Source organism: Populus alba, chromosome 2, assembly GCF_005239225.2.
Source record: "Populus alba chromosome 2, ASM523922v2, whole genome shotgun sequence".
Lineage (NCBI taxonomy): Eukaryota > Viridiplantae > Streptophyta > Magnoliopsida > Malpighiales > Salicaceae > Populus > Populus alba.
The window spans coordinates 14,060,159-14,079,921 of record NC_133285.1 but is presented as its reverse complement, the minus strand read 5'-3'; the positions used below and the strand labels follow the sequence as shown (position 1 = coordinate 14,079,921).

The 19,763-nt window shown below is 38.2% G+C and overlaps 2 protein-coding genes and 1 pseudogene across 5 annotated transcripts; 2 read left to right on the top strand and 1 right to left on the bottom strand.

Annotated features, from left to right (window-relative positions):
• The first annotated feature begins 1,033 nt into the window (after nt 1-1,033).
• Nucleotides 1,034-8,069, top strand: LOC118050010 (protein PHOSPHATE STARVATION RESPONSE 1). Of its 4 annotated transcripts, none has more exons than XM_073407480.1 (9): nt 1,034-1,234; nt 2,815-2,881; nt 2,966-3,624; nt 3,725-3,926; nt 4,022-4,098; nt 4,222-4,261; nt 4,936-4,993; nt 6,441-6,510; nt 7,415-8,069. In XM_073407480.1, exons 2-9 carry the CDS (start codon nt 2,827-2,829, stop codon nt 7,781-7,783), a joined length of 1,530 nt encoding a protein of 509 aa, XP_073263581.1. In that variant the 5' UTR covers nt 1,034-1,234; nt 2,815-2,826; the 3' UTR covers nt 7,784-8,069. The 4 variants fall into 4 exon arrangements, with proteins under 4 accessions (XP_073263581.1, XP_073263580.1, XP_073263582.1 ...); XM_073407479.1 differs by having other exon boundaries at nt 1,035-1,234; nt 3,725-3,935; XM_073407481.1 differs by having other exon boundaries at nt 1,035-1,234; nt 2,961-3,624; nt 3,725-3,935.
• A 1,961-nt stretch (nt 8,070-10,030) lies between these two features.
• On the top strand, nt 10,031-15,030 carry LOC118050072 (cellulose synthase A catalytic subunit 4 [UDP-forming]). Its single transcript, XM_035060298.2, has 12 exons — nt 10,031-10,190; nt 10,284-10,485; nt 10,568-10,692; nt 10,988-11,054; nt 11,151-11,301; nt 11,381-11,993; nt 12,166-12,303; nt 12,396-12,521; nt 12,610-12,822; nt 12,949-13,458; nt 13,753-14,103; nt 14,236-15,030. Exons 1-12 carry the CDS (start codon nt 10,140-10,142, stop codon nt 14,815-14,817), a joined length of 3,129 nt encoding a protein of 1,042 aa, XP_034916189.1. The 5' UTR covers nt 10,031-10,139; the 3' UTR covers nt 14,818-15,030.
• A 184-nt stretch (nt 15,031-15,214) lies between these two features.
• On the bottom strand, nt 15,215-19,259 carry LOC118050071 (uncharacterized; annotated as a pseudogene).
• Nucleotides 19,260-19,763: the final 504 nt, after the last annotated feature.

The window sequence follows — 19,763 nt, the reverse complement described above, 5'->3', positions numbered from 1 at the left end:
TGCATTGGCTCATTATTTTAGTCTTAGGTGCCCAACCTTTTTTCTTAAGTTTTAATTAAAATCAATTATAAATAAAATAATTAAAATTACATTTAAACAATTATTTTATTAAATATAATTCGTTTTTGCCTTTGTTTTTAAATAAAATTATAGTTTTCTATGGTGCTTTTAACAATCCTTTCATCACTTATTATGTATAAACCTACCATGTTTTTTTTTTTAAATTCTAATAATGACTATTCAATACATATAAAATTTATATTTCTTTATTATCAATCATTTTACACAATTTCTTCATATTAATTATTCATTTTTTTCTTCAATTACATACAAAATTTAGAGACATGATTTTTAATTTTTTTTAATTAAAACTTGCCTTTTATACTATGCTATTTTTTTATTTATAAAAAAATGATTCTGATAAAATAAACATATTTTAATGAAAAAAAATAGAAAAATGCATTAATAAGAAATAATAGTTAGATAACTTTTTTTTTAAATAAAGTTTATATGAAAACTTATTTTAATTGCTTTTATTTTAAATTCAAAAAACATGTTGTTAATAGAAAATACATAGAATAAAAAATGAATAGTTTGTTTAATAAAATTTTTTTTTTTTGAAAAATTTAAATTATAGATTTTAATATAAATATCTATTTTAATTATAAAACATAAATTTTCAAAATTATCTAGTAGAGCCTGTTTGAAAAAATGATAGAAGTTGTTTTTATAGTATTTTTTTTATTTAAAATTAAATTAAAATAATATTTGATTTATTTTTAATTTTAGTGCATTAAAATATTTTAAAAATAAAAAAATTAATTTAAAATAAAAACATTTCAAAAATCTGAAAATCGCAATTGTATACCAATCAGGGCCTACCTAATCACAATCCCCACGTGCACCCCATCAGATATTACACTACTCACCAATAGCAAACCTGGTCCCGCACACCCACAGGATACGCACTGTTACCCCACCATCTCTCTGGAGTTTATTCCACACGCGCTATATTTAAGGCCCGGAGGAATTCACTGTTCCTTATTAACAGAGCCAAAAAGGAGAGAGGGGCTAAAGAGAGCAAAGCGCACTCTCTGTTACCGTTCACTTCTTCGGGGTGACACGCCGGTGACCGAATTTTTCATAACACCTTTAGATAATTGTTTCTGTGCCTGAAGACTTGATTTCTAGCCATTTAGGGCCTTCAATATTGCGAGGTTTTGTGAAGTCGTAGGTGAGAAATTTACATGTTCCCCCGTTTTGGTAATTTTGTTTTGTATTGATGGAATCTGAAGCTAATCTTGTTGCTTTGATTGTAATAATTACTCGATTGATTGAATTTTTGGTGCTTTTCTTGAATTGCGTCGTCGGTGATCAGACTTGGTTTAGTTGGTCTTGAATGATAATTGGTTTGCATCGTAGGGTGCATGTCCTCCTTTTTTTTTTTTTTTTGAATTTTTCGCTTGGATTTTTTTTGTTTTTTTGAGCTTAATATTGCTGAATTCATGAGTTCTCTGTGAAATGGGGAGAAGAAACTAGTTTAGTAGGGGGTCCCAGATACAATTGAATTGAAGCTAAGGACATGGACTTTGAAAGGTTGAAACTTGGATGTTGAATAAATAATTTATCAATGGAATGAAGTTAGCTAGAGTTAACTGACCAAGGACAGGCATACGGTTTTTAGACGTCACGGTGATGAGGGTGTCAGGATCCATGCGCAATGCATAGCTCATGATAGTTAATGATTGGGAGTAATGATATATAGCATCTAGCTTGTTAAGGGTTTTGTGTTAGTGGTCAGGACGATTTTTTGATGCAGTTGGTATGCCTTGCGATGCTGGGGAGAATTGATTTGAACACTGAAAATATGAATTTCGTGGAACCAATTGGTATTGAAGAAAAAACACATTCTGCAAATGGGTTCGCAATATTATAATGATGGTTTGCAAAACAACTCTTCTTCTTAGTTAATGTTCCTATCTCCATACCAATTGGAAGGAGTACCCACTGGTGGGGGCTGGGGATGGCGCACTGATAGGCAGAGCCTTAGACTTAAAGAACCCTTGTACTTGCTATGAATATTTGTGACGGCCAACAAGGGGAGAATTTGCTTCTGATGGTTCGTTATAATCATACTCTGTCTCAACAGTTTTGAATGAACTAAATGCTATCACGCCTTGAACAATCGAGCCTGTCAATAATTTCAACATGACAACCTATTGACTCTTTGTTGCAATTACAAGAATTTAGTATTATGCTAGACAATGGCTGCCCTGCGTCTATTATCTAATACGAAGTTTGTATGAGAATTGGGAATGAGAATTTGAATCATTATTGTTAGTCCTCTTATTGTAAGGCTTGTCTTTTCTTTTTGTTTGTTTCAATTTTTGCATAACTGTTTAGGGATTGTGGAATTTGCTGAAAACCAGCCTCACATGTTCTTGCTGCCTGCTATTAACATTTAAGTCATTATGTTTCACCGTAGCTTTCATGCTTTTGACTATTTTCCTAGTATGAGCATTTCAACTCTGCTCTGGTAGAAACATTTCATGCCTGTAACTGAATGTAGTGTTGAGTTTGGAGATGGACTGATGCCTTGAGGAGCTGGTCTTTACAAGTGGGTTAAAGGGTTTAGAAATAGGGAGTTTTGGTAATGATATGGGTGGCTAGAACTTTCTTCTGAGAAAAACCAAAAAATTACGGTGTTTATAGGTGAACTTATGAGGTTTAGAAAGGATGGTGATCATTGCTATGAGTATCTCTATATTCCCTGTTGATGACATTGTGTATTTATGTATTCATTCCTGTTGACAGATGTTTTAATTGATGACGTTTCCAGTGTCCCGCTATTGTGAACCAATAAGAAGGGTGCTTTCAGAAGGTATTCACTTGGTTGTCAAAATGGGAAACTGCTGTGAACTGATTGAATAACCGACAACCTATTTTTGTGCTGATTGAAGCATAGCAATGGAGGGACGCCCAGCTTTTAGCATTCAGAGAGCAGGTGCAAAGCAGCTTGGTAACCTTGGGGTGTCTGGAACACTGTCTTCATCTTTACCAGTGGTTCCAACACCTCTAGAAGAGACATACCCCAAGTTACCAGGCTGTCAACAGGTTTCCATGGAAAGGGAGCTTATGACCAGGCCCCTTGTGCAGGCAAGTCATTTGCCCTCTAACAATGGAGTAGTTGGACACTTATTTTCTTCTTCTGCGAGCTTCTCAACAGACCTTCAGTACTCTTCTGTCACACCCCGGGAGAGACATTCAAGAAATACTCCATTTATTTCCCAGTCATCAGCAAATGCAGGAGCTTTGCTGATGTCACAATCTTCTCCATCAGCATTACTTCAATCAACAACAACTAGTCATTATATAAATGAAAACAGTGCTTCATGGTGTCCAGAATCACCTCCGGGTTTTCTTGACTTTCCCACTAACACTACTGTTCAAAATAATCAGATAGAAAGCAATAGTTGTGCTGGTGTCATGGCATCAGAAGAATTTGGTAAACGAAATGATTGGCAGGAATGGGCAGACCAGCTAATTACTGATGATGATGATGCTTTGACAACTAATTGGAATGACCTTCTGGCTGACACCAGCATTGTGGACATGGAACCAAAGGTTGGTATCTTCTCACAACACACAACAAATAAGATACCCTTGCAAAAGTATGGTGAAATATTCTTTTATGCTTTCACCTGTTCTCATCTCGTTGCTTCAGATGGCATACCAGGTCTCCAAACCATCTTCAAACATTCCAGTTCAACACTCCCAAGGTCACCTGCAGCTTCCATCCCCATCTGCAGAAATTCGCCCAGTTCTCACCCCCACTTCCTCAGCAAACAGTGCACCAACGAAGCCACGCATGCGTTGGACACCAGAACTTCATGAAGCTTTTGTGGAGGCTGTCAACAACCTTGGTGGTAGTGAAAGTGTGGAACTATCTTCGCCTTAACTGATTGCTAGCCAAAAATTCCTAGGCTTCTGCTTCAATTGATTTCCTTTTTCTTATGTTTAGGAGCTACTCCAAAAGGCGTGCTGAAGCTGATGAAAGTTGACAGCTTGACTATTTATCATGTAAAAAGCCACTTGCAGGTATGCACCTTTGTTTCTTTAAAAGCAAGGCTGGTTTTATGCGTCAGCATCATTTCTTGTGTGGCATGGTTTCGGATTCTTATTTTTGTTTTTAATTGGAGAATATTCTTTGTTGAATTTCAGAAATACCGAACAGCCAGATACAGACCAGAGTCATCAGAGGGTATGTAATAACTAATCAGTGACTCCAAGACTTTTAACATATCCCTGAATTTTCTGTTGCTCTTCCACCTTAGAATTTTAACCTGAATGAGAGGATGGAGATTGCATTTTAACTCATTGAATTGCTTATCTTCACTCATGAACTTGAGTCTTAAGCTGCACTGTGCAAACTTGTGACAATGTATTAATTTATGACACATACCCCTGTTCAATATCTCCTTTTCATTTGAATCAACCTCGATCTAGTCTTTCCACAAAAGCATGATCATGATCTGCATGCTATGTTGTTTATTCAATCCTTTCTGTGATTTAAGTCAATTGCCCTATCTATGAAAAAAACATTTTTCTGCTATTTTTTGCGGCTCAAGTATACTTTTTTTCAAGGCTTCAGTTGAGTTGTCTTAATGTAAGCTCTCTAAATTAACTTAACCACATTATATTTATGCATGGAGTCGATGCTACAATTTTCTATCTGCCTATTTTAATACCATTTTCCTGTCACTCCTAACTGTCATTGTGGTGTGACCTAAATTTCCTGTGACCATCTTTTTACTCCCTCAAATTTTTTGTAGCTGCTCGGGATTTCTTTGCTTTATTTTACTGCATGGATCAAAACATGTATAAGGGATTTCCTATTTATATATTTTTTAACGAGCTGTTCTATTTTGCTTGCAGGATCCTCTGAGAAAAGATTGACATCTATTGATGAAATATCTTCTCTTGACTTGAAAACGTAAGTCTACACCATTTATTATTTTTGATTCTCTTGTTACTGCTTCGTCAGCTGTTATTTATTCTTTGGCTTTGAGCAACTGTGAACTTGACAAAGGACAAGAAAGAGAAGAAAATCTATGGTTTCAAAATTAGGCTAATTGTAAAAGTCTACACACATAAATGAGAAATAAGAGACTACCAGCTTTCAAGGTGGCAAGGTATTGTGGCAATTGCTATTCTTGCTTTACTTCTGTACTTTTGGAACGAGCAGAGTTTAGGATATTTCAGGATATGCATCTACTATTCCTGTTGTGTTTGGATAAAATAGTTTTTCTACCTTCGCTTTGGTGTTCTACAACTGATACCTGTAGAGACATCACTTTAGCAGACAAGCAAAGAGATAGGAGGGTGTCTTATCCTCCATTTTGTCCTCTTCCTTTATTAAAATTTAATTTTTTCTATCAAAAAAGAAGAGAGAGAGAGGAATAGCATCTTACAATTCATACATAAAAAAATCATCATCGTTTTCTGAAATTAAGAATGCCTTCTCATTGAAAGATTACAGGGCTATACACAGAGTTCTTATTATCATTACTTAAATGAGGATCTAGACTTGTAAATAAGAACAGAACTATTCATGTAATTACAAAAGAATTTCAACATCATTCAATCATTTAGAGAACCTAAAATTTAAAATAGAAACCTTGACCTGCTGATTTCTAGAAATTCCAACAAGTCTGGGAAAAAATAACTCTTGACTTGTTGACTTGAGTAGAAACAGATGAATGTGATATTTTTGTTAGGCTTCACTCTGCTAGATGCATTCTTTGTCCCTCAGTAATTGAATTTGGCAGGAATGCTAAAGTTGTGAAATTTATATTACTAGCCTGCTTCCCAGTTTCTTATTAAAGATTTATGCATGTGGAAAGTAAGGAGAATAACTTTCCGCATGATAACAAAACTTGCTTATGGATTATGCTACAACTATAATTCTCTTGTTTTTCCCTTTGCTGCTTTACCTCCCTTTAAAGTAGGTTGACTGAGGAGCGTGGTTCCCCGACCATACAAGGATTGGATTTTAAACTATATCTGTTGAATTTCTGTTTACAGTCTCATTTTCTGTAATCACTAATGATAATGACCACGGGTTGTCATTTATTGATGAAAAGACCTAGCAACAAAATTAACTTGGAAGGTATTCAGTACGTTATTTGACTTCCCTGGGAGATTCAAGTAGTTTCAGAAGAAACTTGGTCAGGTTAAAAACTTGTTTAATGCCCTTTCAATCTACATATGGCGTCTCAGATAGAAAATTGGCTGGCACCATGGTATGATTATAACCTAGAAATGCCTCTTGAAGGATTTATTTTTTGGGAAAAGAGCTGCATATTTAAATTATTCAATCTGTGTTCTATTTCATTTTGAATTATCCTGCTAAACTCTTTCAATTTTATGTTGGACAACAGAGGCATTGAAATCACTGAAGCTCTACGATTACAGATGGAAGTTCAGAAACGACTGCATGAACAGCTTGAGGTATACATTTTCCATGAAAATGGATCTATGTTTTGATTTGATTAGTGACTTTGACTTTGGAACCTCAAAAAATTAGGTTCCGTGACCTGATTTGGCAGCTTATAACAAGGGTTCTTTTGCTTTATGATGAAAATCAGTTGTCTTGATTTTCTTCTATATTCTGTTTGAAAAACCAAATCATCGTCATGAAGGCACTACTTGTAAAAAAAGGAGCAAGGATCTGAAAATGGAGGGATTCGTTCCATGTTGATTGAGTGAGAGAGATATTCCACTAGAAGTTTCTGGTCAAGTGCAGGATCTTTGTTGCATGTTAACTTTGCTGCATAGAAGTTGCATTATGCATTTATGTCATAGACGTAATAATGTCTGCAACTTTTCAATTTGCTAGACCATGAAAATGTTTACAATTATCCATATATTCTCCTTGGTATCAAGACTTGAATGATGGAAAGCAGCTCCATGAAGTTCTCTTATGTTGTTACCTGCATTTAAGATATGTACATATGCATTGTTTCCTTAAAGAATTAATTTGTTTATAAAGCACTCACTTTTTCTATAATGCAGCAAAGTATATAATACTGAGAGCTAAAAAAATGATTTTTCTTGGTTAGAAATGTTTTAGGATTTGGCTTTACAAGTTATCGCACACTTACACAACCTACAGATGCAATGCTGTGAACTTGTCTAATATAGAATGTACCCATTGCATAGCGGTTCAGGACCATGGACTGCATAATTTGTGGCATGGTAACTGGTTCGGTTTATTGTAGTGCTATATGCAGTCTGCACATCAGTAGATATGATTGTTACTGTATAAATCATGCCATGCGCACATGAAGACATGGTTCAGGTTGTGTGTATGATTTACAGTGCATCATTTATAATTCTATAATCTTTCTGGCAGATTCAACGAAATTTACAGTTACGAATAGAAGAACAGGGGAGGCACCTTCAAATGATGTTTGAGAAACAATGTAAATCAGGTATTGACGTTGACAAGTTGAAGCCAGCTTCATCTGCTTTGGAAAATCCCTCTACTCTGTCCTCAGATGCAATCCAGGACTCCCCTGCCAAAAATGATCTGGAAACCGCCCAGGTAGACTGTGGCAAGACACCAACTGACACAATTTATGCCAACCCTGCACTAGAAGGAGGATCACAGGATCTGAATAGAAAGCACAAGGTATCGCAAACTGGAACTCCTGAAAATTCTGAGCCATACAATACTGATTCAAGTTTGCAGCCTGCAAAACGTCCAAGAACAGAAGCCTAGGCCAACAGCATTGAAATAACAGGTTGATAGTGATTCATGGAGGAGTTTAATCCTGAGTAGGACAGACATATAAATAGATCTCGAGAACTTTGAGGTTCTTCTGCTTCTGTTTATGTGCCTCATGCACACTCTATTAGTCCGTAAACAAGGTAGATGGGAGATTTTTTTATCGTAATCTCTGTCCTCCTGTCTTGTACTCCTTTTTGTGATGAGGCTAGAGGGTGTATAATTATTGTGTAAACCATTTTATTAATGGCAGAGAATGGACTCCTCTTTCTGTGTTGAATTGGTGTCTCCTATTGTTTAGCTATAAACGATCTTCTAGCTCAAGCTTGGATATGAGCAGTGTCGGTTTTGGCCAACGTTCAGCACACACAACCCCTGCCACTGCTTAGATAGATTTGTAGAATGTCGACATTGCACTAAGGAAAGGAAAGGAAAGGAAAGGAAAGCTCGTTCTGGTCTTGATGAGTAACCATGTGGATTAAGCACAGGAGATGACCTTTCACGCAATTGAGTTGTGCTGTGGAGGTCAACCATTCAATATGCTGAAACACCCGTGGTTATGCAAGTTCGAATAGGTAACTATCAGTTGACAGAAGCATGCAGTGTTGCTTTAAAAATATTGGATTCCGAGGCAAAGCTTGAACCTTGTTGTCAGACATATAGCCATATAGGAGACGGACCAGACAAACCTTTTTTAACATACAATATGATATCTTCATCATTTGGGTTTGAAGCATTCTGTTGTAGGCATATGGGAAGAGTGGTGTCAGAAGAATGACCAATCAAATAGCTGAAGTTGCTTGAAAAGTGATCCCTTTTTCGCTAAGTAACACTCCATTTTTATGAAGTACTGAAATGCACAAGCTTCTTGTGCATGCACAAAGCTGACGAAAGCAGAACCTTATCAGAGACTTGGTATCAGAGCTGATTGAAGCGCTTCTTGATGGTGATGTCAGCTGTAAGAATGACACCTTGGCCTTGAAACTCTGATACACAGTGTTCCTTGCTGTCCTCAAGGAGGGCTGTGCCCAAGTGGGCTTCAAAGGATCGATGGATTGCGACAAATTTTACGAAAGTGGAATGGAGGTGTCATAGATCATTCGATCTTTAGGGCATTTGCAGGTTTTGTTTGAGATTAGCAGTTTACAGTAAATGAAAACAAGAGGAGGAAAAAACAAAGATGTTATTGGTATATCGATGGCAGGTTGTATTTTTATGATGTGAATATTCCTGAATTTATCTTGTTTTCTACAATTTCTTTGTCGAGACTTTTCTTTGAAAGTTAGCATCCACAGGTGGGTGTAGACTGTGGAGTGTGACAGCAGGAAGGTGCATGATGTTTAAGCCTTCAAAATCAGGGCGTAAGAAACAAACTTGGTTGTAAAACCGAGCCTGGCCTAGGTCATGATTGTTTTTCAATTAATTAGGGAGTTGATCTCACAGATCTGGTGAGATTTATTCAATAAATATATTTTTTTAATTTTTTTTCCAAAATAAATAAATAAATTTAGGTTGCCGATCTGTAAATTGATCCATTCTTTTATGACTCCGGCCAGGTGGGGTTGGTAAAATAAGACACTTTAAATGCAATTATTGTAAAAGAAAATGATCTGTCTATAAATTAATGAAAAAAAGAAATATTTTGGTTAACTGAGTGGAATAGAGTAAATCAAATTAATTTTTGTTTTGATTTTTTTAAATATTAAAAAAAATATAATTTTAAATTTATTTAAATATTAAATTAAATTTTAAATGAATTTTGCCGGTCATTGGTTGATTTATCTAAATCAATTCTAATCTTATTTAATTTAAAATTTATTTTGAATTAATGTAGTGTTTGACATTAAAGTAATGGTTAATTTTTACTCGGAAATGCATGAAAATAATATATATTTTTTAAAAAAATTATTTTCATATTAACATATCAAAGCAATAAAAAAATAATTTTAAACGGAAAAAAAATCAAAATTTTGTAAATCACAGTTTTTACTGAAAAACAAACAGAAACTACCACTACATGCATGTGCATGTGCATGTTTTTTTTTTTGTTTTTGAATTAAGTAGTTTGGTATCTGAAACACCTTTGAGTCTAAGCGAGCTAAGACAGAACAAGCAAACTCTCTCTATCCTTCTCCTACCCTCTACTTGACGTCTCTTAGACTCAAACCCACGACTTCTCAACTCACAGTTTGGTGCAGTACATCTCTCGCAGCATTACACACACACTCAAAGCCACAGTTGATATCAGCTTCCAACCACCTCCTCTTTAATACCCTCTCACCCCTCCTCCCTCTCCTCTCACCATCCTTCTTTCACTTTCTCTTCATCAGTTTTTTTCTTGCTGTTGTCCATGGCTGGCCTTGTCACGGGCAGTTCACAGACCTTGCATGCCAAAGATGAGGTACGTATCATCTTCTTAGTTTTACCTGTTAGTTCTTTGTCATAATCTTGTAATGAGCATTGTTTTTACACTTGTAACGTACGTGCATGGCAGCTGAGGCCTCCAACTCGCCAGTCTGCAACGTCGAAAAAATGTAGAGTTTGTGGGGATGAGATTGGAGTTAAGGAAGATGGAGAGGTGTTTGTTGCTTGTCATGTGTGTGGCTTTCCTGTTTGTAGGCCTTGTTATGAGTATGAGAGGAGTGAAGGCAACCAGTCCTGTCCTCAGTGCAACACTCGATATAAGCGTCACAAAGGTTTGTCAAAGGTGCATTTTCGTTTGTTACAAGTAAACATGTCATGTCGATCTAGTTCTTAACTATGGTTAGTGTTGTGCAGGTTGTCCTAGAGTTCCTGGAGATAATGACGATGAGGATGCCAATTTTGATGATTTTGACGACGAATTTCAGATTAAGCATCATGATCATGATGAATCCAATCAGAAAAATGTTTTTAGCCACACGGTAAATCAATTCAACAGAAACCAACCTCCTTAATTTGTTGGCATAAATTAGAATTTCTAGCTGATTGATGTCTGTTCAGTGAATGGAGTTATCGGTGAACCTGTCCACAAGAATTATTGTCCCCATCTAATGTTCAAAACCTGTTGAGTGATTTGCTTCCTAATCATAAATTAATTAAACTAATTTATACTCTAATTATTGTTTAATTTATCGTTGATATCTTACTGAATTCAAAGAATAACCATCTGTTAATAGAGTAGGAAGATCTTTAAGCTTGTGGGGGTGAGTTTTGCAGGAAATTGAGCACTACAATGAGCAGGAAATGCACCCCATTCGTCCGGCCTTTTCGTCAGCAGGAAGTGGTATGCGAATTTTGATGATATGATTTCACATTAGGATCTCTTTGGAAGAAGCTTTTTATTTGTTCATTCATATTCATGTTCGTATGGATTGATCAGTTGCTGGTAAGGATCTTGAAGGCGAGAAAGAGGGTTATAGCAATGCAGAATGGCAAGAGAGGGTGGAGAAATGGAAAGTTAGGCAAGAAAAGAGAGGTTTGGTGAGCAAAGATGATGGAGGAAATGATCAAGGAGAAGAAGATGAGTACCTGTGAGTGTTTTTTGCATCCTCAACTTCTTCTTTGCATTAAGATGATTCTGCTATCGATACTAACAACATACTTTTACAGCATGGCTGAAGCCAGGCAACCACTATGGAGAAAAATCCCAATTCCCTCAAGCAGAATCAACCCGTATCGAATTGTCATTGTCCTTCGACTTATCATTCTTTGCTTCTTTTTCCGTTTTCGGATCTTAACTCCAGCATCTGATGCTTATGCATTGTGGCTTATCTCTGTAATATGTGAGGTATGGTTTGGCCTCTCCTGGATCCTTGACCAGTTCCCAAAATGGAACCCCATTGAACGTGAAACTTATCTCGATCGCCTATCCATGAGGTTTGAGCGTGAGGGTGAGCCTAATCGTCTGGGCCCAGTAGATGTGTTTGTGAGTACTGTGGATCCTCTCAAGGAACCACCAATCATAACTGCAAATACAGTCCTTTCAATCCTATCCGTTGATTATCCTGTCGACAAGGTCAGTTGTTATGTATCAGATGATGGTGCATCCATGCTCCTTTTCGACTCCCTCGCAGAAACTGCTGAGTTTGCTAGAAGATGGGTTCCATTTTGCAAGAAGCATAACATTGAGCCAAGGGCTCCTGAGTTCTACTTCACTCAGAAGATTGACTACTTGAAAGACAAAGTGCATCCCAACTTTGTGAAGGAGCGCAGAGCTATGAAAGTAAGCAGAACCAACTTCCAAATAGTCGCCTTTGCATATTTCTATAACTAGTGTTGCTTTTCACTCTTCCAACAGATATAATCCTTTCCTTAACTCTACTGCATGAAACATGTAGTGGAAGTTCTATGATCATTAGATGTTGTTTTAAGGGATTGATCGTGTGGTATTGTAGAGAGAATATGAAGAATTCAAAGTAAGGATCAACGCCTTGGTGTCAAAGGCCCAAAAGAAACCAGAAGAAGGATGGGTGATGCAGGATGGTACCCCATGGCCTGGAAACATCACACGTGATCATCCTGGAATGATTCAGGTTTAACAACATCATCCGTATATGTCTCATTGTTTTTAGCCTCAGAATTGATATCATATTACCGTACAACTGAAAGCTGATTTGCTTTGCAGGTATATCTAGGAAGTGAGGGTGCGCTCGACGTGGAAGGCAAGGAGCTTCCGAGGCTTGTGTATGTTTCCCGTGAGAAACGACCTGGATATAACCACCACAAGAAAGCAGGTGCCATGAATGCTCTGGTGAGTAAAACTTGACTAAATCTCAAGTTTTCTGATCCTAGAGAGATTCAAGTAACTAATGGAATTAATCATTGTATGCCATTTCTAGATTCGAGTCTCAGCAGTGCTCACCAATGCACCTTTTATGTTGAATTTGGATTGTGACCATTACATCAATAACAGCAAGGCTGTAAGAGAAGCCATGTGCTTTTTGATGGATCCCCAACTTGGGAAGAAGCTCTGCTATGTCCAGTTTCCGCAGAGGTTTGATGGTATCGATCGCCATGATAGATATGCTAATCGCAATGTTGTGTTCTTTGATGTAAGTTGTGCTGGATTAAAAAAAATCTCATATTCTCTGATGTTAAGAAAATAACATAGCAGCAATTTCTGATTATTCAATCTAACGAATTTGTGAGTGATGCATTCATTTAATTTTCTGTGACAGATAAACATGAAAGGTCTAGATGGGGTTCAAGGGCCAGTATATGTTGGTACTGGATGTGTCTTCAACAGGCAGTCCTTGTATGGCTATGATCCTCCAGTGTCCGAGAAGAGACCCAAGATGACATGCGATTGCTGGCCTTCATGGTGTTGCTGCTGTTGTGGTGGTTCAAGGAAAAAGTCCAAGAAGAAGGGGCAAAGAAGTCTTCTTGGAGGACTATACCCCATGAAAAAGAAAATGATGGGGAAGAAGTACACAAGGAAAGCATCTGCACCAGTCTTTGATCTTGAAGAGATTGAAGAAGGGCTTGAAGGCTACGAAGAGTTGGAGAAATCATCACTCATGTCACAAAAAAGTTTCGAGAAACGGTTTGGGCAATCACCGGTATTTATTGCCTCTACCCTCATGGAAAATGGTGGCGTGCCTGAAGGAACTAACTCTCAATCACACATCAAGGAAGCCATTCATGTTATAAGTTGCGGGTATGAAGAAAAAACCGAATGGGGTAAAGAGGTGAGTACTGAGTAGCATTTCGAAAGGCCCTTTGTTTTCAACGAATCTTTCAAGACTTGCAACATTGGCTTCAATTTTCATTTATTGAAAAATCGTATACTTATGAAGTCTGAAGAGCATCAGCATTTTGACAAATTTCCTGTTGTTTTTGTTTATAAATGGCCAAAGTTACGTTCCTTTTACTTATCTGCTCAAAGGCTGAAGCATTAATGTACAAGCAAAGTCAATGTTCATATCACCATCATAACTGGGTGAGTTGAATGATTACTGAATGAAGAATTTTCTTAATCGCAGGTTGGTTGGATTTATGGTTCTGTTACAGAAGATATCCTGACAGGCTTCAAGATGCATTGTAGAGGGTGGAGGTCTGTCTACTGTTCTCCCCAGAGACCAGCTTTTAAGGGATCTGCTCCCATTAATCTATCAGATAGGTTGCACCAAGTTCTGCGATGGGCACTAGGCTCTATTGAGATTTTCCTTAGTCATCACTGTCCTCTATGGTATGGCTATGGGGGAAAGTTGAAGTTGCTGGAGAGGCTTGCTTACATCAACACCATCGTTTACCCTTTCACCTCCATTCCCTTACTTGCCTACTGTACTATTCCAGCAGTCTGCCTTCTGACAGGAAAATTTATCATTCCTACTGTAAGTGATACTGAATTGTATTGCAGAGACTAACACATTGAAAACAATGTCATTCCTCCATCCACATCTATTCCTTTTTATCTTCTTCCAATAGTATTAATTTTAACCAAATTTATTTTTCTTTCTTTGCAGCTGAACAACCTTGCTAGCATATGGTTCCTGGCCCTTTTCATCTCAATCATAGCAACATCTGTGTTAGAACTTCGATGGAGTGGAGTCAGCATCCAGGACTTGTGGCGTAATGAGCAATTTTGGGTTATCGGCGGTGTCTCAGCTCATCTTTTTGCTGTCTTCCAAGGCCTCCTCAAGGTCCTTGGAGGAGTTGACACTAACTTCACTGTTACATCAAAATCAGCAGACGATGCCGAGTTTGGAGAGCTGTACCTCTTCAAATGGACCACCCTCCTCATCCCACCCACCACTCTAATCATCTTGAATATGGTTGGAGTTGTAGCAGGAGTATCCGATGCAATAAACAACGGATATGGATCATGGGGACCTTTATTTGGGAAGCTATTTTTCGCTTTCTGGGTTATTGTCCATCTCTATCCTTTCCTCAAAGGTCTGATGGGAAGGCAAAACAGGACTCCTACAATTGTTGTCCTCTGGTCTGTACTTCTTGCATCTATTTTCTCATTGATTTGGGTTAGAATTGATCCCTTCTTGCCCAAGCAAACTGGCCCAATTCTCAAACAATGTGGAGTGGAGTGCTAGCTAGTCAATGCCTTTTGAATTTTGAGGTCTGCTCCTGTTCTGTTCTGTCTTTTGAGTCTTTCAGAGGTTATCCCACTTTTGCTAAGTTGTTTTTCCTTTTTAGTGGGGGAGTGGAGTGGTCATTGTATGGATTATCAGTGAGATTTTTCTGTTAGCAAGCAAGCGTATGCACGCAAACTTTATGAATTTTATTAATTAAGAATTACTTAAAAATCATGCTGTTCCAAACGTTCCCTCTTGAGGGAGGAATCCTTACAATTACAAATGTACCATCCACAGACTATATATGTATATATTTTCCAGGTCAAGGCAAGGAATCTATCCCTCTGGATCGAAGTCAACCAAACATGGTAGATTGTTTCGAAATTGGAAGTGTCCATCATCTTTGACAAAAACATTAGATTAAATTCACTGTAAAACTGTCTCAGAGACAGATTTATTTGATGTTCTCATCTTTGCGTCACCAACCAGACATGTTTCTGTCTCTTTTGTATTTGTCTTTATACACTAACCAAAAGCAATACATGATACGGAACATGCATCCGTACTCTGGCAACTAATTACACAGAAGGATTATCAAAGAAAATATAAAACTCAGTACTATAATCTTTATACTACTACAGCCACGAGGAAGTAATGCCCACCTCCTTGAATTGTAATTTGTGAAAGCCATGGAATTCTGTCAAACCAAAAGTAGCCTATCCTACGAGGCCCATCTTGTTCTATTTTTGAAAACCTCTCAACTTGCTGATAGTTATCGAGTTCAGTGGCTCAGCCAGGTAAGCTTGAGTCCTTGCTGATAATTCTTGTGCCACAAAATGCATGGTGGGTCGTGCCTCTGGCTTGGTTTGTGTGCATGCTAAGGCCACTGTAACTACGAAAACAACTTCCTCTGCTACTTGGCCTGTGGGAGCTTCGAGCCGCGGGTCTAGCACATCCTTTAGAAACAGCTCTGGATCGCTCGACAATGGTGGTTTTGTTGATGACAATGAAGATAAGAGGTCTCCCGGGTGCCTTCCCATCATGACTTCCAAAGCCACCACCCCAAAGCTATACACATCGCATTTGTCTGTGACCCGCATTGTTTGTGCCAGTTCTGAAATCACCAGGCAATCAAAATGAACATTTGAAACATCCACTATGAAAGTTTTTAACAACATGCCATGTTTCCCATTTCCTTGTTCTACACATGTTATAGCTTTTATAATCTTAGAGCAGATACTCAAATGACAAGAACAAAAATCAAGAACATAGGATTGTTGTCTTACCTGGAGCCATGTAGCCATAAGACCCAGCAACTGCAGTCCAGTTGGAGGAATCTGTATTCAAGAGTCTTGCTGTGCCAAAATCCGCGAGACGAGGCTCAAAATCTGTCTCTAGCAAAATGTTGTTCAATGATATGTCACGGTGCACAATGGGCGGAGAACAGTCATGGTGCAAGTAGGCAATTGCATGAGCAACTCCTCGCACTGTATTCACTCTCCTGCCCCAACCAAGCTCCGCTTCCCCTTCTATCCCATACAACACTTTTCCCAGACTTCCTCTTTCAACATGCTCGTAAACCAGGTACAAGCAGCCCCTCCTGGAGCAAAACCCATAAAGCTTTATGATGTTCCGGTGCCTAACTTCTGTCAGCATTTTAATCTCATTCTCGAAACTCTGGCGATTGGTTGCTGGGATGTCACTGGAGTCTGACATGTTGAGTTTCTTGACTGCAACTACTTGACCTGTAGACAACACTGCTTCGTAAACACTACCAAATCCTCCTCTTCCAATGCAGTACTTCTCGTTGAAGTCATCAGTGGCCTGGACAATATCCCCAAATGTGAATTTGCTTTCTCTTTCCCATATCACTGACTTGGAACTCTCACCATTGTTGGCAATTTTGGCCTCTTCATCAAGCAGTTTGTTTTTTCGGAAACATAGCAGAACAGCAAAGATAGTTGCTATTACTAATAAGCCACAAACCGGAACGATAACACCAATAAGAACCTTTTTGTTATCCTTTGAGGACTTGCTACTGTCAGTTGTTGGGCATTGTGATAGTCCTCCTCCTTCACCGCACAATCCTGAATTGCCATCAAAAGCTCTTGCGGATTTATTTTTGAAAACGCTTCCAGTTGGTATAGGACCTGTCAACTCATTGTATGAGAAATCAAATTAAGTGAGGCTAACCATGGAAGACAGCGACTCTGGGATTCTTCCTGACAGATGGTTATGTGAGACATTCAGAGTCTCCAACCGCGATAGCTTTTCAAAATTTTGAGGTATGGCTCCTGAGAGTGAGTTGCTGCTAAGATCCAACAGGTACTGCAACGAGTTTAAGTTGCCCAGTTCAAAAGGTATTTCACCAGCAAGGTTGTTGTGGCTCAAGTCCAAGCTTGATAGCTTCTCATAACTCCCAAGCTCTTTTGATATGTTTCCAGTCAGCTTGTTATCAGAAAAGTCGAGATATTCAAGGCCTTTCAAGCTGGTTAGACTCTGAGGTACCTCCCCTGTCAAGTGATTGTTGCTCAAATTGAGCTTGAATAACATGCTCAGATTTCCCAGTTCAGCAGGAATCCTCCCAGTCAGGTCATTGGAGCCCAGACTTAGAACTCGCAGCCGGGGCAACTTCCCAAGCTCAGCGGGGATTTCACCAGAAATTCTGTTTCCGTTCATCTGTAAATTGGTGAGGTTTTTACATTCTCCCCAATCTGATGAGATTTCACCAATAAATTGATTGTCACTGAGGGCAACAAAAACAAGATTTGGAAGGACACCAAATGCATCAGTGATGTTTCCAGTGAATCGGTTCTCTTCAAGCCGAACTCGTGTTAGCTCCGAACAATTCCTCAAGCAGGTTGGCAGTGACCCTGTAAAACTGTTGCTGGTGACAGTAAATTGTTGAAGACTCAGACCTCTACACAATTCAGGCGGCAATTCTCCAGAGAAACTATTGTATGAAAAGCTAGCATACTCCAGAGAACGCATGTACTTCCCAAAATCACTCGGAATGCTACCAGAGAGGTTATTGCCAAACAGATTGATGGAAGTTAAAGAAGTAATATTTGAAATGGTCTGTGGCAACTCCCCATGGAGCTGGTTGGTGTTGAGATCAAGAATTTGCAGCATCGTCAAATTTCCAACTTCTGGTGGAATTTTACCGTTGATGTTATTTGAGAAAAGATTCAGGGTTTGAAGATTTGTGAGATTCCATAATGGTGGAGGAAGGGGGCCTGAAAGCTGGTTTTCTGAAAGGTCTAGACTTAATAACTCCTTCAAGTTTCCTATCTCCGGGGGAATTGAACCAGAGAATGTGTTCTTATACAGAAAAAGGTATTGAAGCATTGTCAATTTCCCAATTTCTGGAGGAATATTTCCAGAAAACGAATTGTTTTGAACCTGAAGCGAGATCAATTTAGTCCAGTTGGATATAAGGGTAGGTGAGATCTCACCTGAGAGAGAATTGTCAGATAAACCCATATCTGCTATTTTAGCTAGATTGGACAAAGACAAAGGCAATTCCCCACTTAGATGATTACCAGCCAAGGCCAAGTAGGTGAGGTTAGTACAGAGACCAAGCTCAGGAGGGATCGTTGAGTTCAAGGCATTATTCCGGAGATCAAGTTTTTCAAGATGCTTAAGTTGGCCTATAGAAGATGGGATATTTCCTTGGAATGAATTGTTATAGAGATTCAAGGTCTCAAGCTTTCCCAGATTGGTAAAGACCAATTCTGGTATTTGGCCTGTGAATTTATTGAGTGACAAATCCAGAAACGTCAAGTTCCGGCAATTGGTTATAAAATGGGGGAATTCTGCAGTGAGTTCATTGAGAGAAAAACTAAGATATTCCAAAGAAGGCATGGAAAATTTGGACCAGTCAGGGTTTTCCAGGTAGTTTGCTCCAAGGTCCAAGTGTCTTACCTTGGGAAGATTAGCAAGTTGAAAGGGGATGATACCGTTGAGATTGTTGTTGTAAAGACTAAGATACTGAAGCTCTGTCAGCTGAGATATCTCCACAGGTATGCTGCCCTCGAAGAGGTTGACACTGAGGTCCAAGTGAGTGAGCTTGGAGAGGCTGCCAATGGCTGATGGTATCGCTCCATTGACGATGTTATTCTGGATGTCAAACCTGGTGAGATCAGTAAAAGGGGTGAAGTTGAAATGGGCGAGTGTTCCAGTTATGTTTAGGCTGCGGAGGTTTATTTGAGAGACTGTTTGAGAGGTGGAGCAGCAGGAAACAGCAGTCCACTTGCAGAGGTTGTTGAGGTTTGAACGAGACCATGAACTAAGAGGAGGAGGTGAGAAAGACAAGGTGCTTTTCCATTGGAGGAGAGCTTCAGCTTGAGTTCTTGCAGATGATTTGGCATTCAAAGGAAACAAGGAAAGAAGGAGAACATGGAAGAGAGCAGCATAAAGCTTTTGAGAAGCTGCCATGCTTGGGTTATGCAAGCTGGACATGATCTGGGCAGTGATCTTATAGTTAAGTCTGCGGAGATATATTTTAAATTAAAATGTTTTAAAAAACAACAACCACATTAATATCTATTTTCACTTTCTCAAGACTGAAGAATTGACTTTGAAAAGTCTATATTATAGGCCTCCATGGGCCGGTAGATGTGTGAGAATATAGTTAAGGCTCGTCGATTTTTCAGACATGATGACCAAGACTTCTCTTTGATGATGATGGTCGCCTTAAATTAATTTATGAATGATTTTTTTAAAATTATAAAATATTGGTAAAATACCTCTATTTATGTATATCATTTGCAGAAAATTATTAATTTTTTTCAAAGGTATTGTCATTTCAAGTTATGCAGAACAAAAACTTTATTAGGCACTCTTTTATGATTTTTAAAAATATTTTCTATGTTTTTTTGGCCTCGGAGGAATATATTTTGGCCTTGGATTCTTTGTTAAAAATCACAAAGAAAAATAATGTGGATTAAATAAATCTTATGTAG

Excerpts from the sequence above, each read along its gene's own strand:
- LOC118050010 (XM_073407479.1), top strand. The coding sequence starts at position 2,827 with ATGACGTTTCCAGTGTCCCGCTATTGTGAACCAATAAGAAGGGTGCTT. Across the intron at positions 3,936-4,021 it reads CAACCTTGGTGGTAGTGAAA|GAGCTACTCCAAAAGGCGTG; the intron begins GTGTGGAACTAT and ends TCTTATGTTTAG. Across the intron at positions 4,262-4,935 it reads CAGACCAGAGTCATCAGAGG|GATCCTCTGAGAAAAGATTG; the intron begins GTATGTAATAAC and ends TTTTGCTTGCAG.
- LOC118050072 (XM_035060298.2), top strand. The coding sequence starts at position 10,140 with ATGGCTGGCCTTGTCACGGGCAGTTCACAGACCTTGCATGCCAAAGAT. Across the intron at positions 11,055-11,150 it reads CTTTTCGTCAGCAGGAAGTG|TTGCTGGTAAGGATCTTGAA; the intron begins GTATGCGAATTT and ends TGGATTGATCAG. Across the intron at positions 11,994-12,165 it reads AGGAGCGCAGAGCTATGAAA|AGAGAATATGAAGAATTCAA; the intron begins GTAAGCAGAACC and ends GTGGTATTGTAG.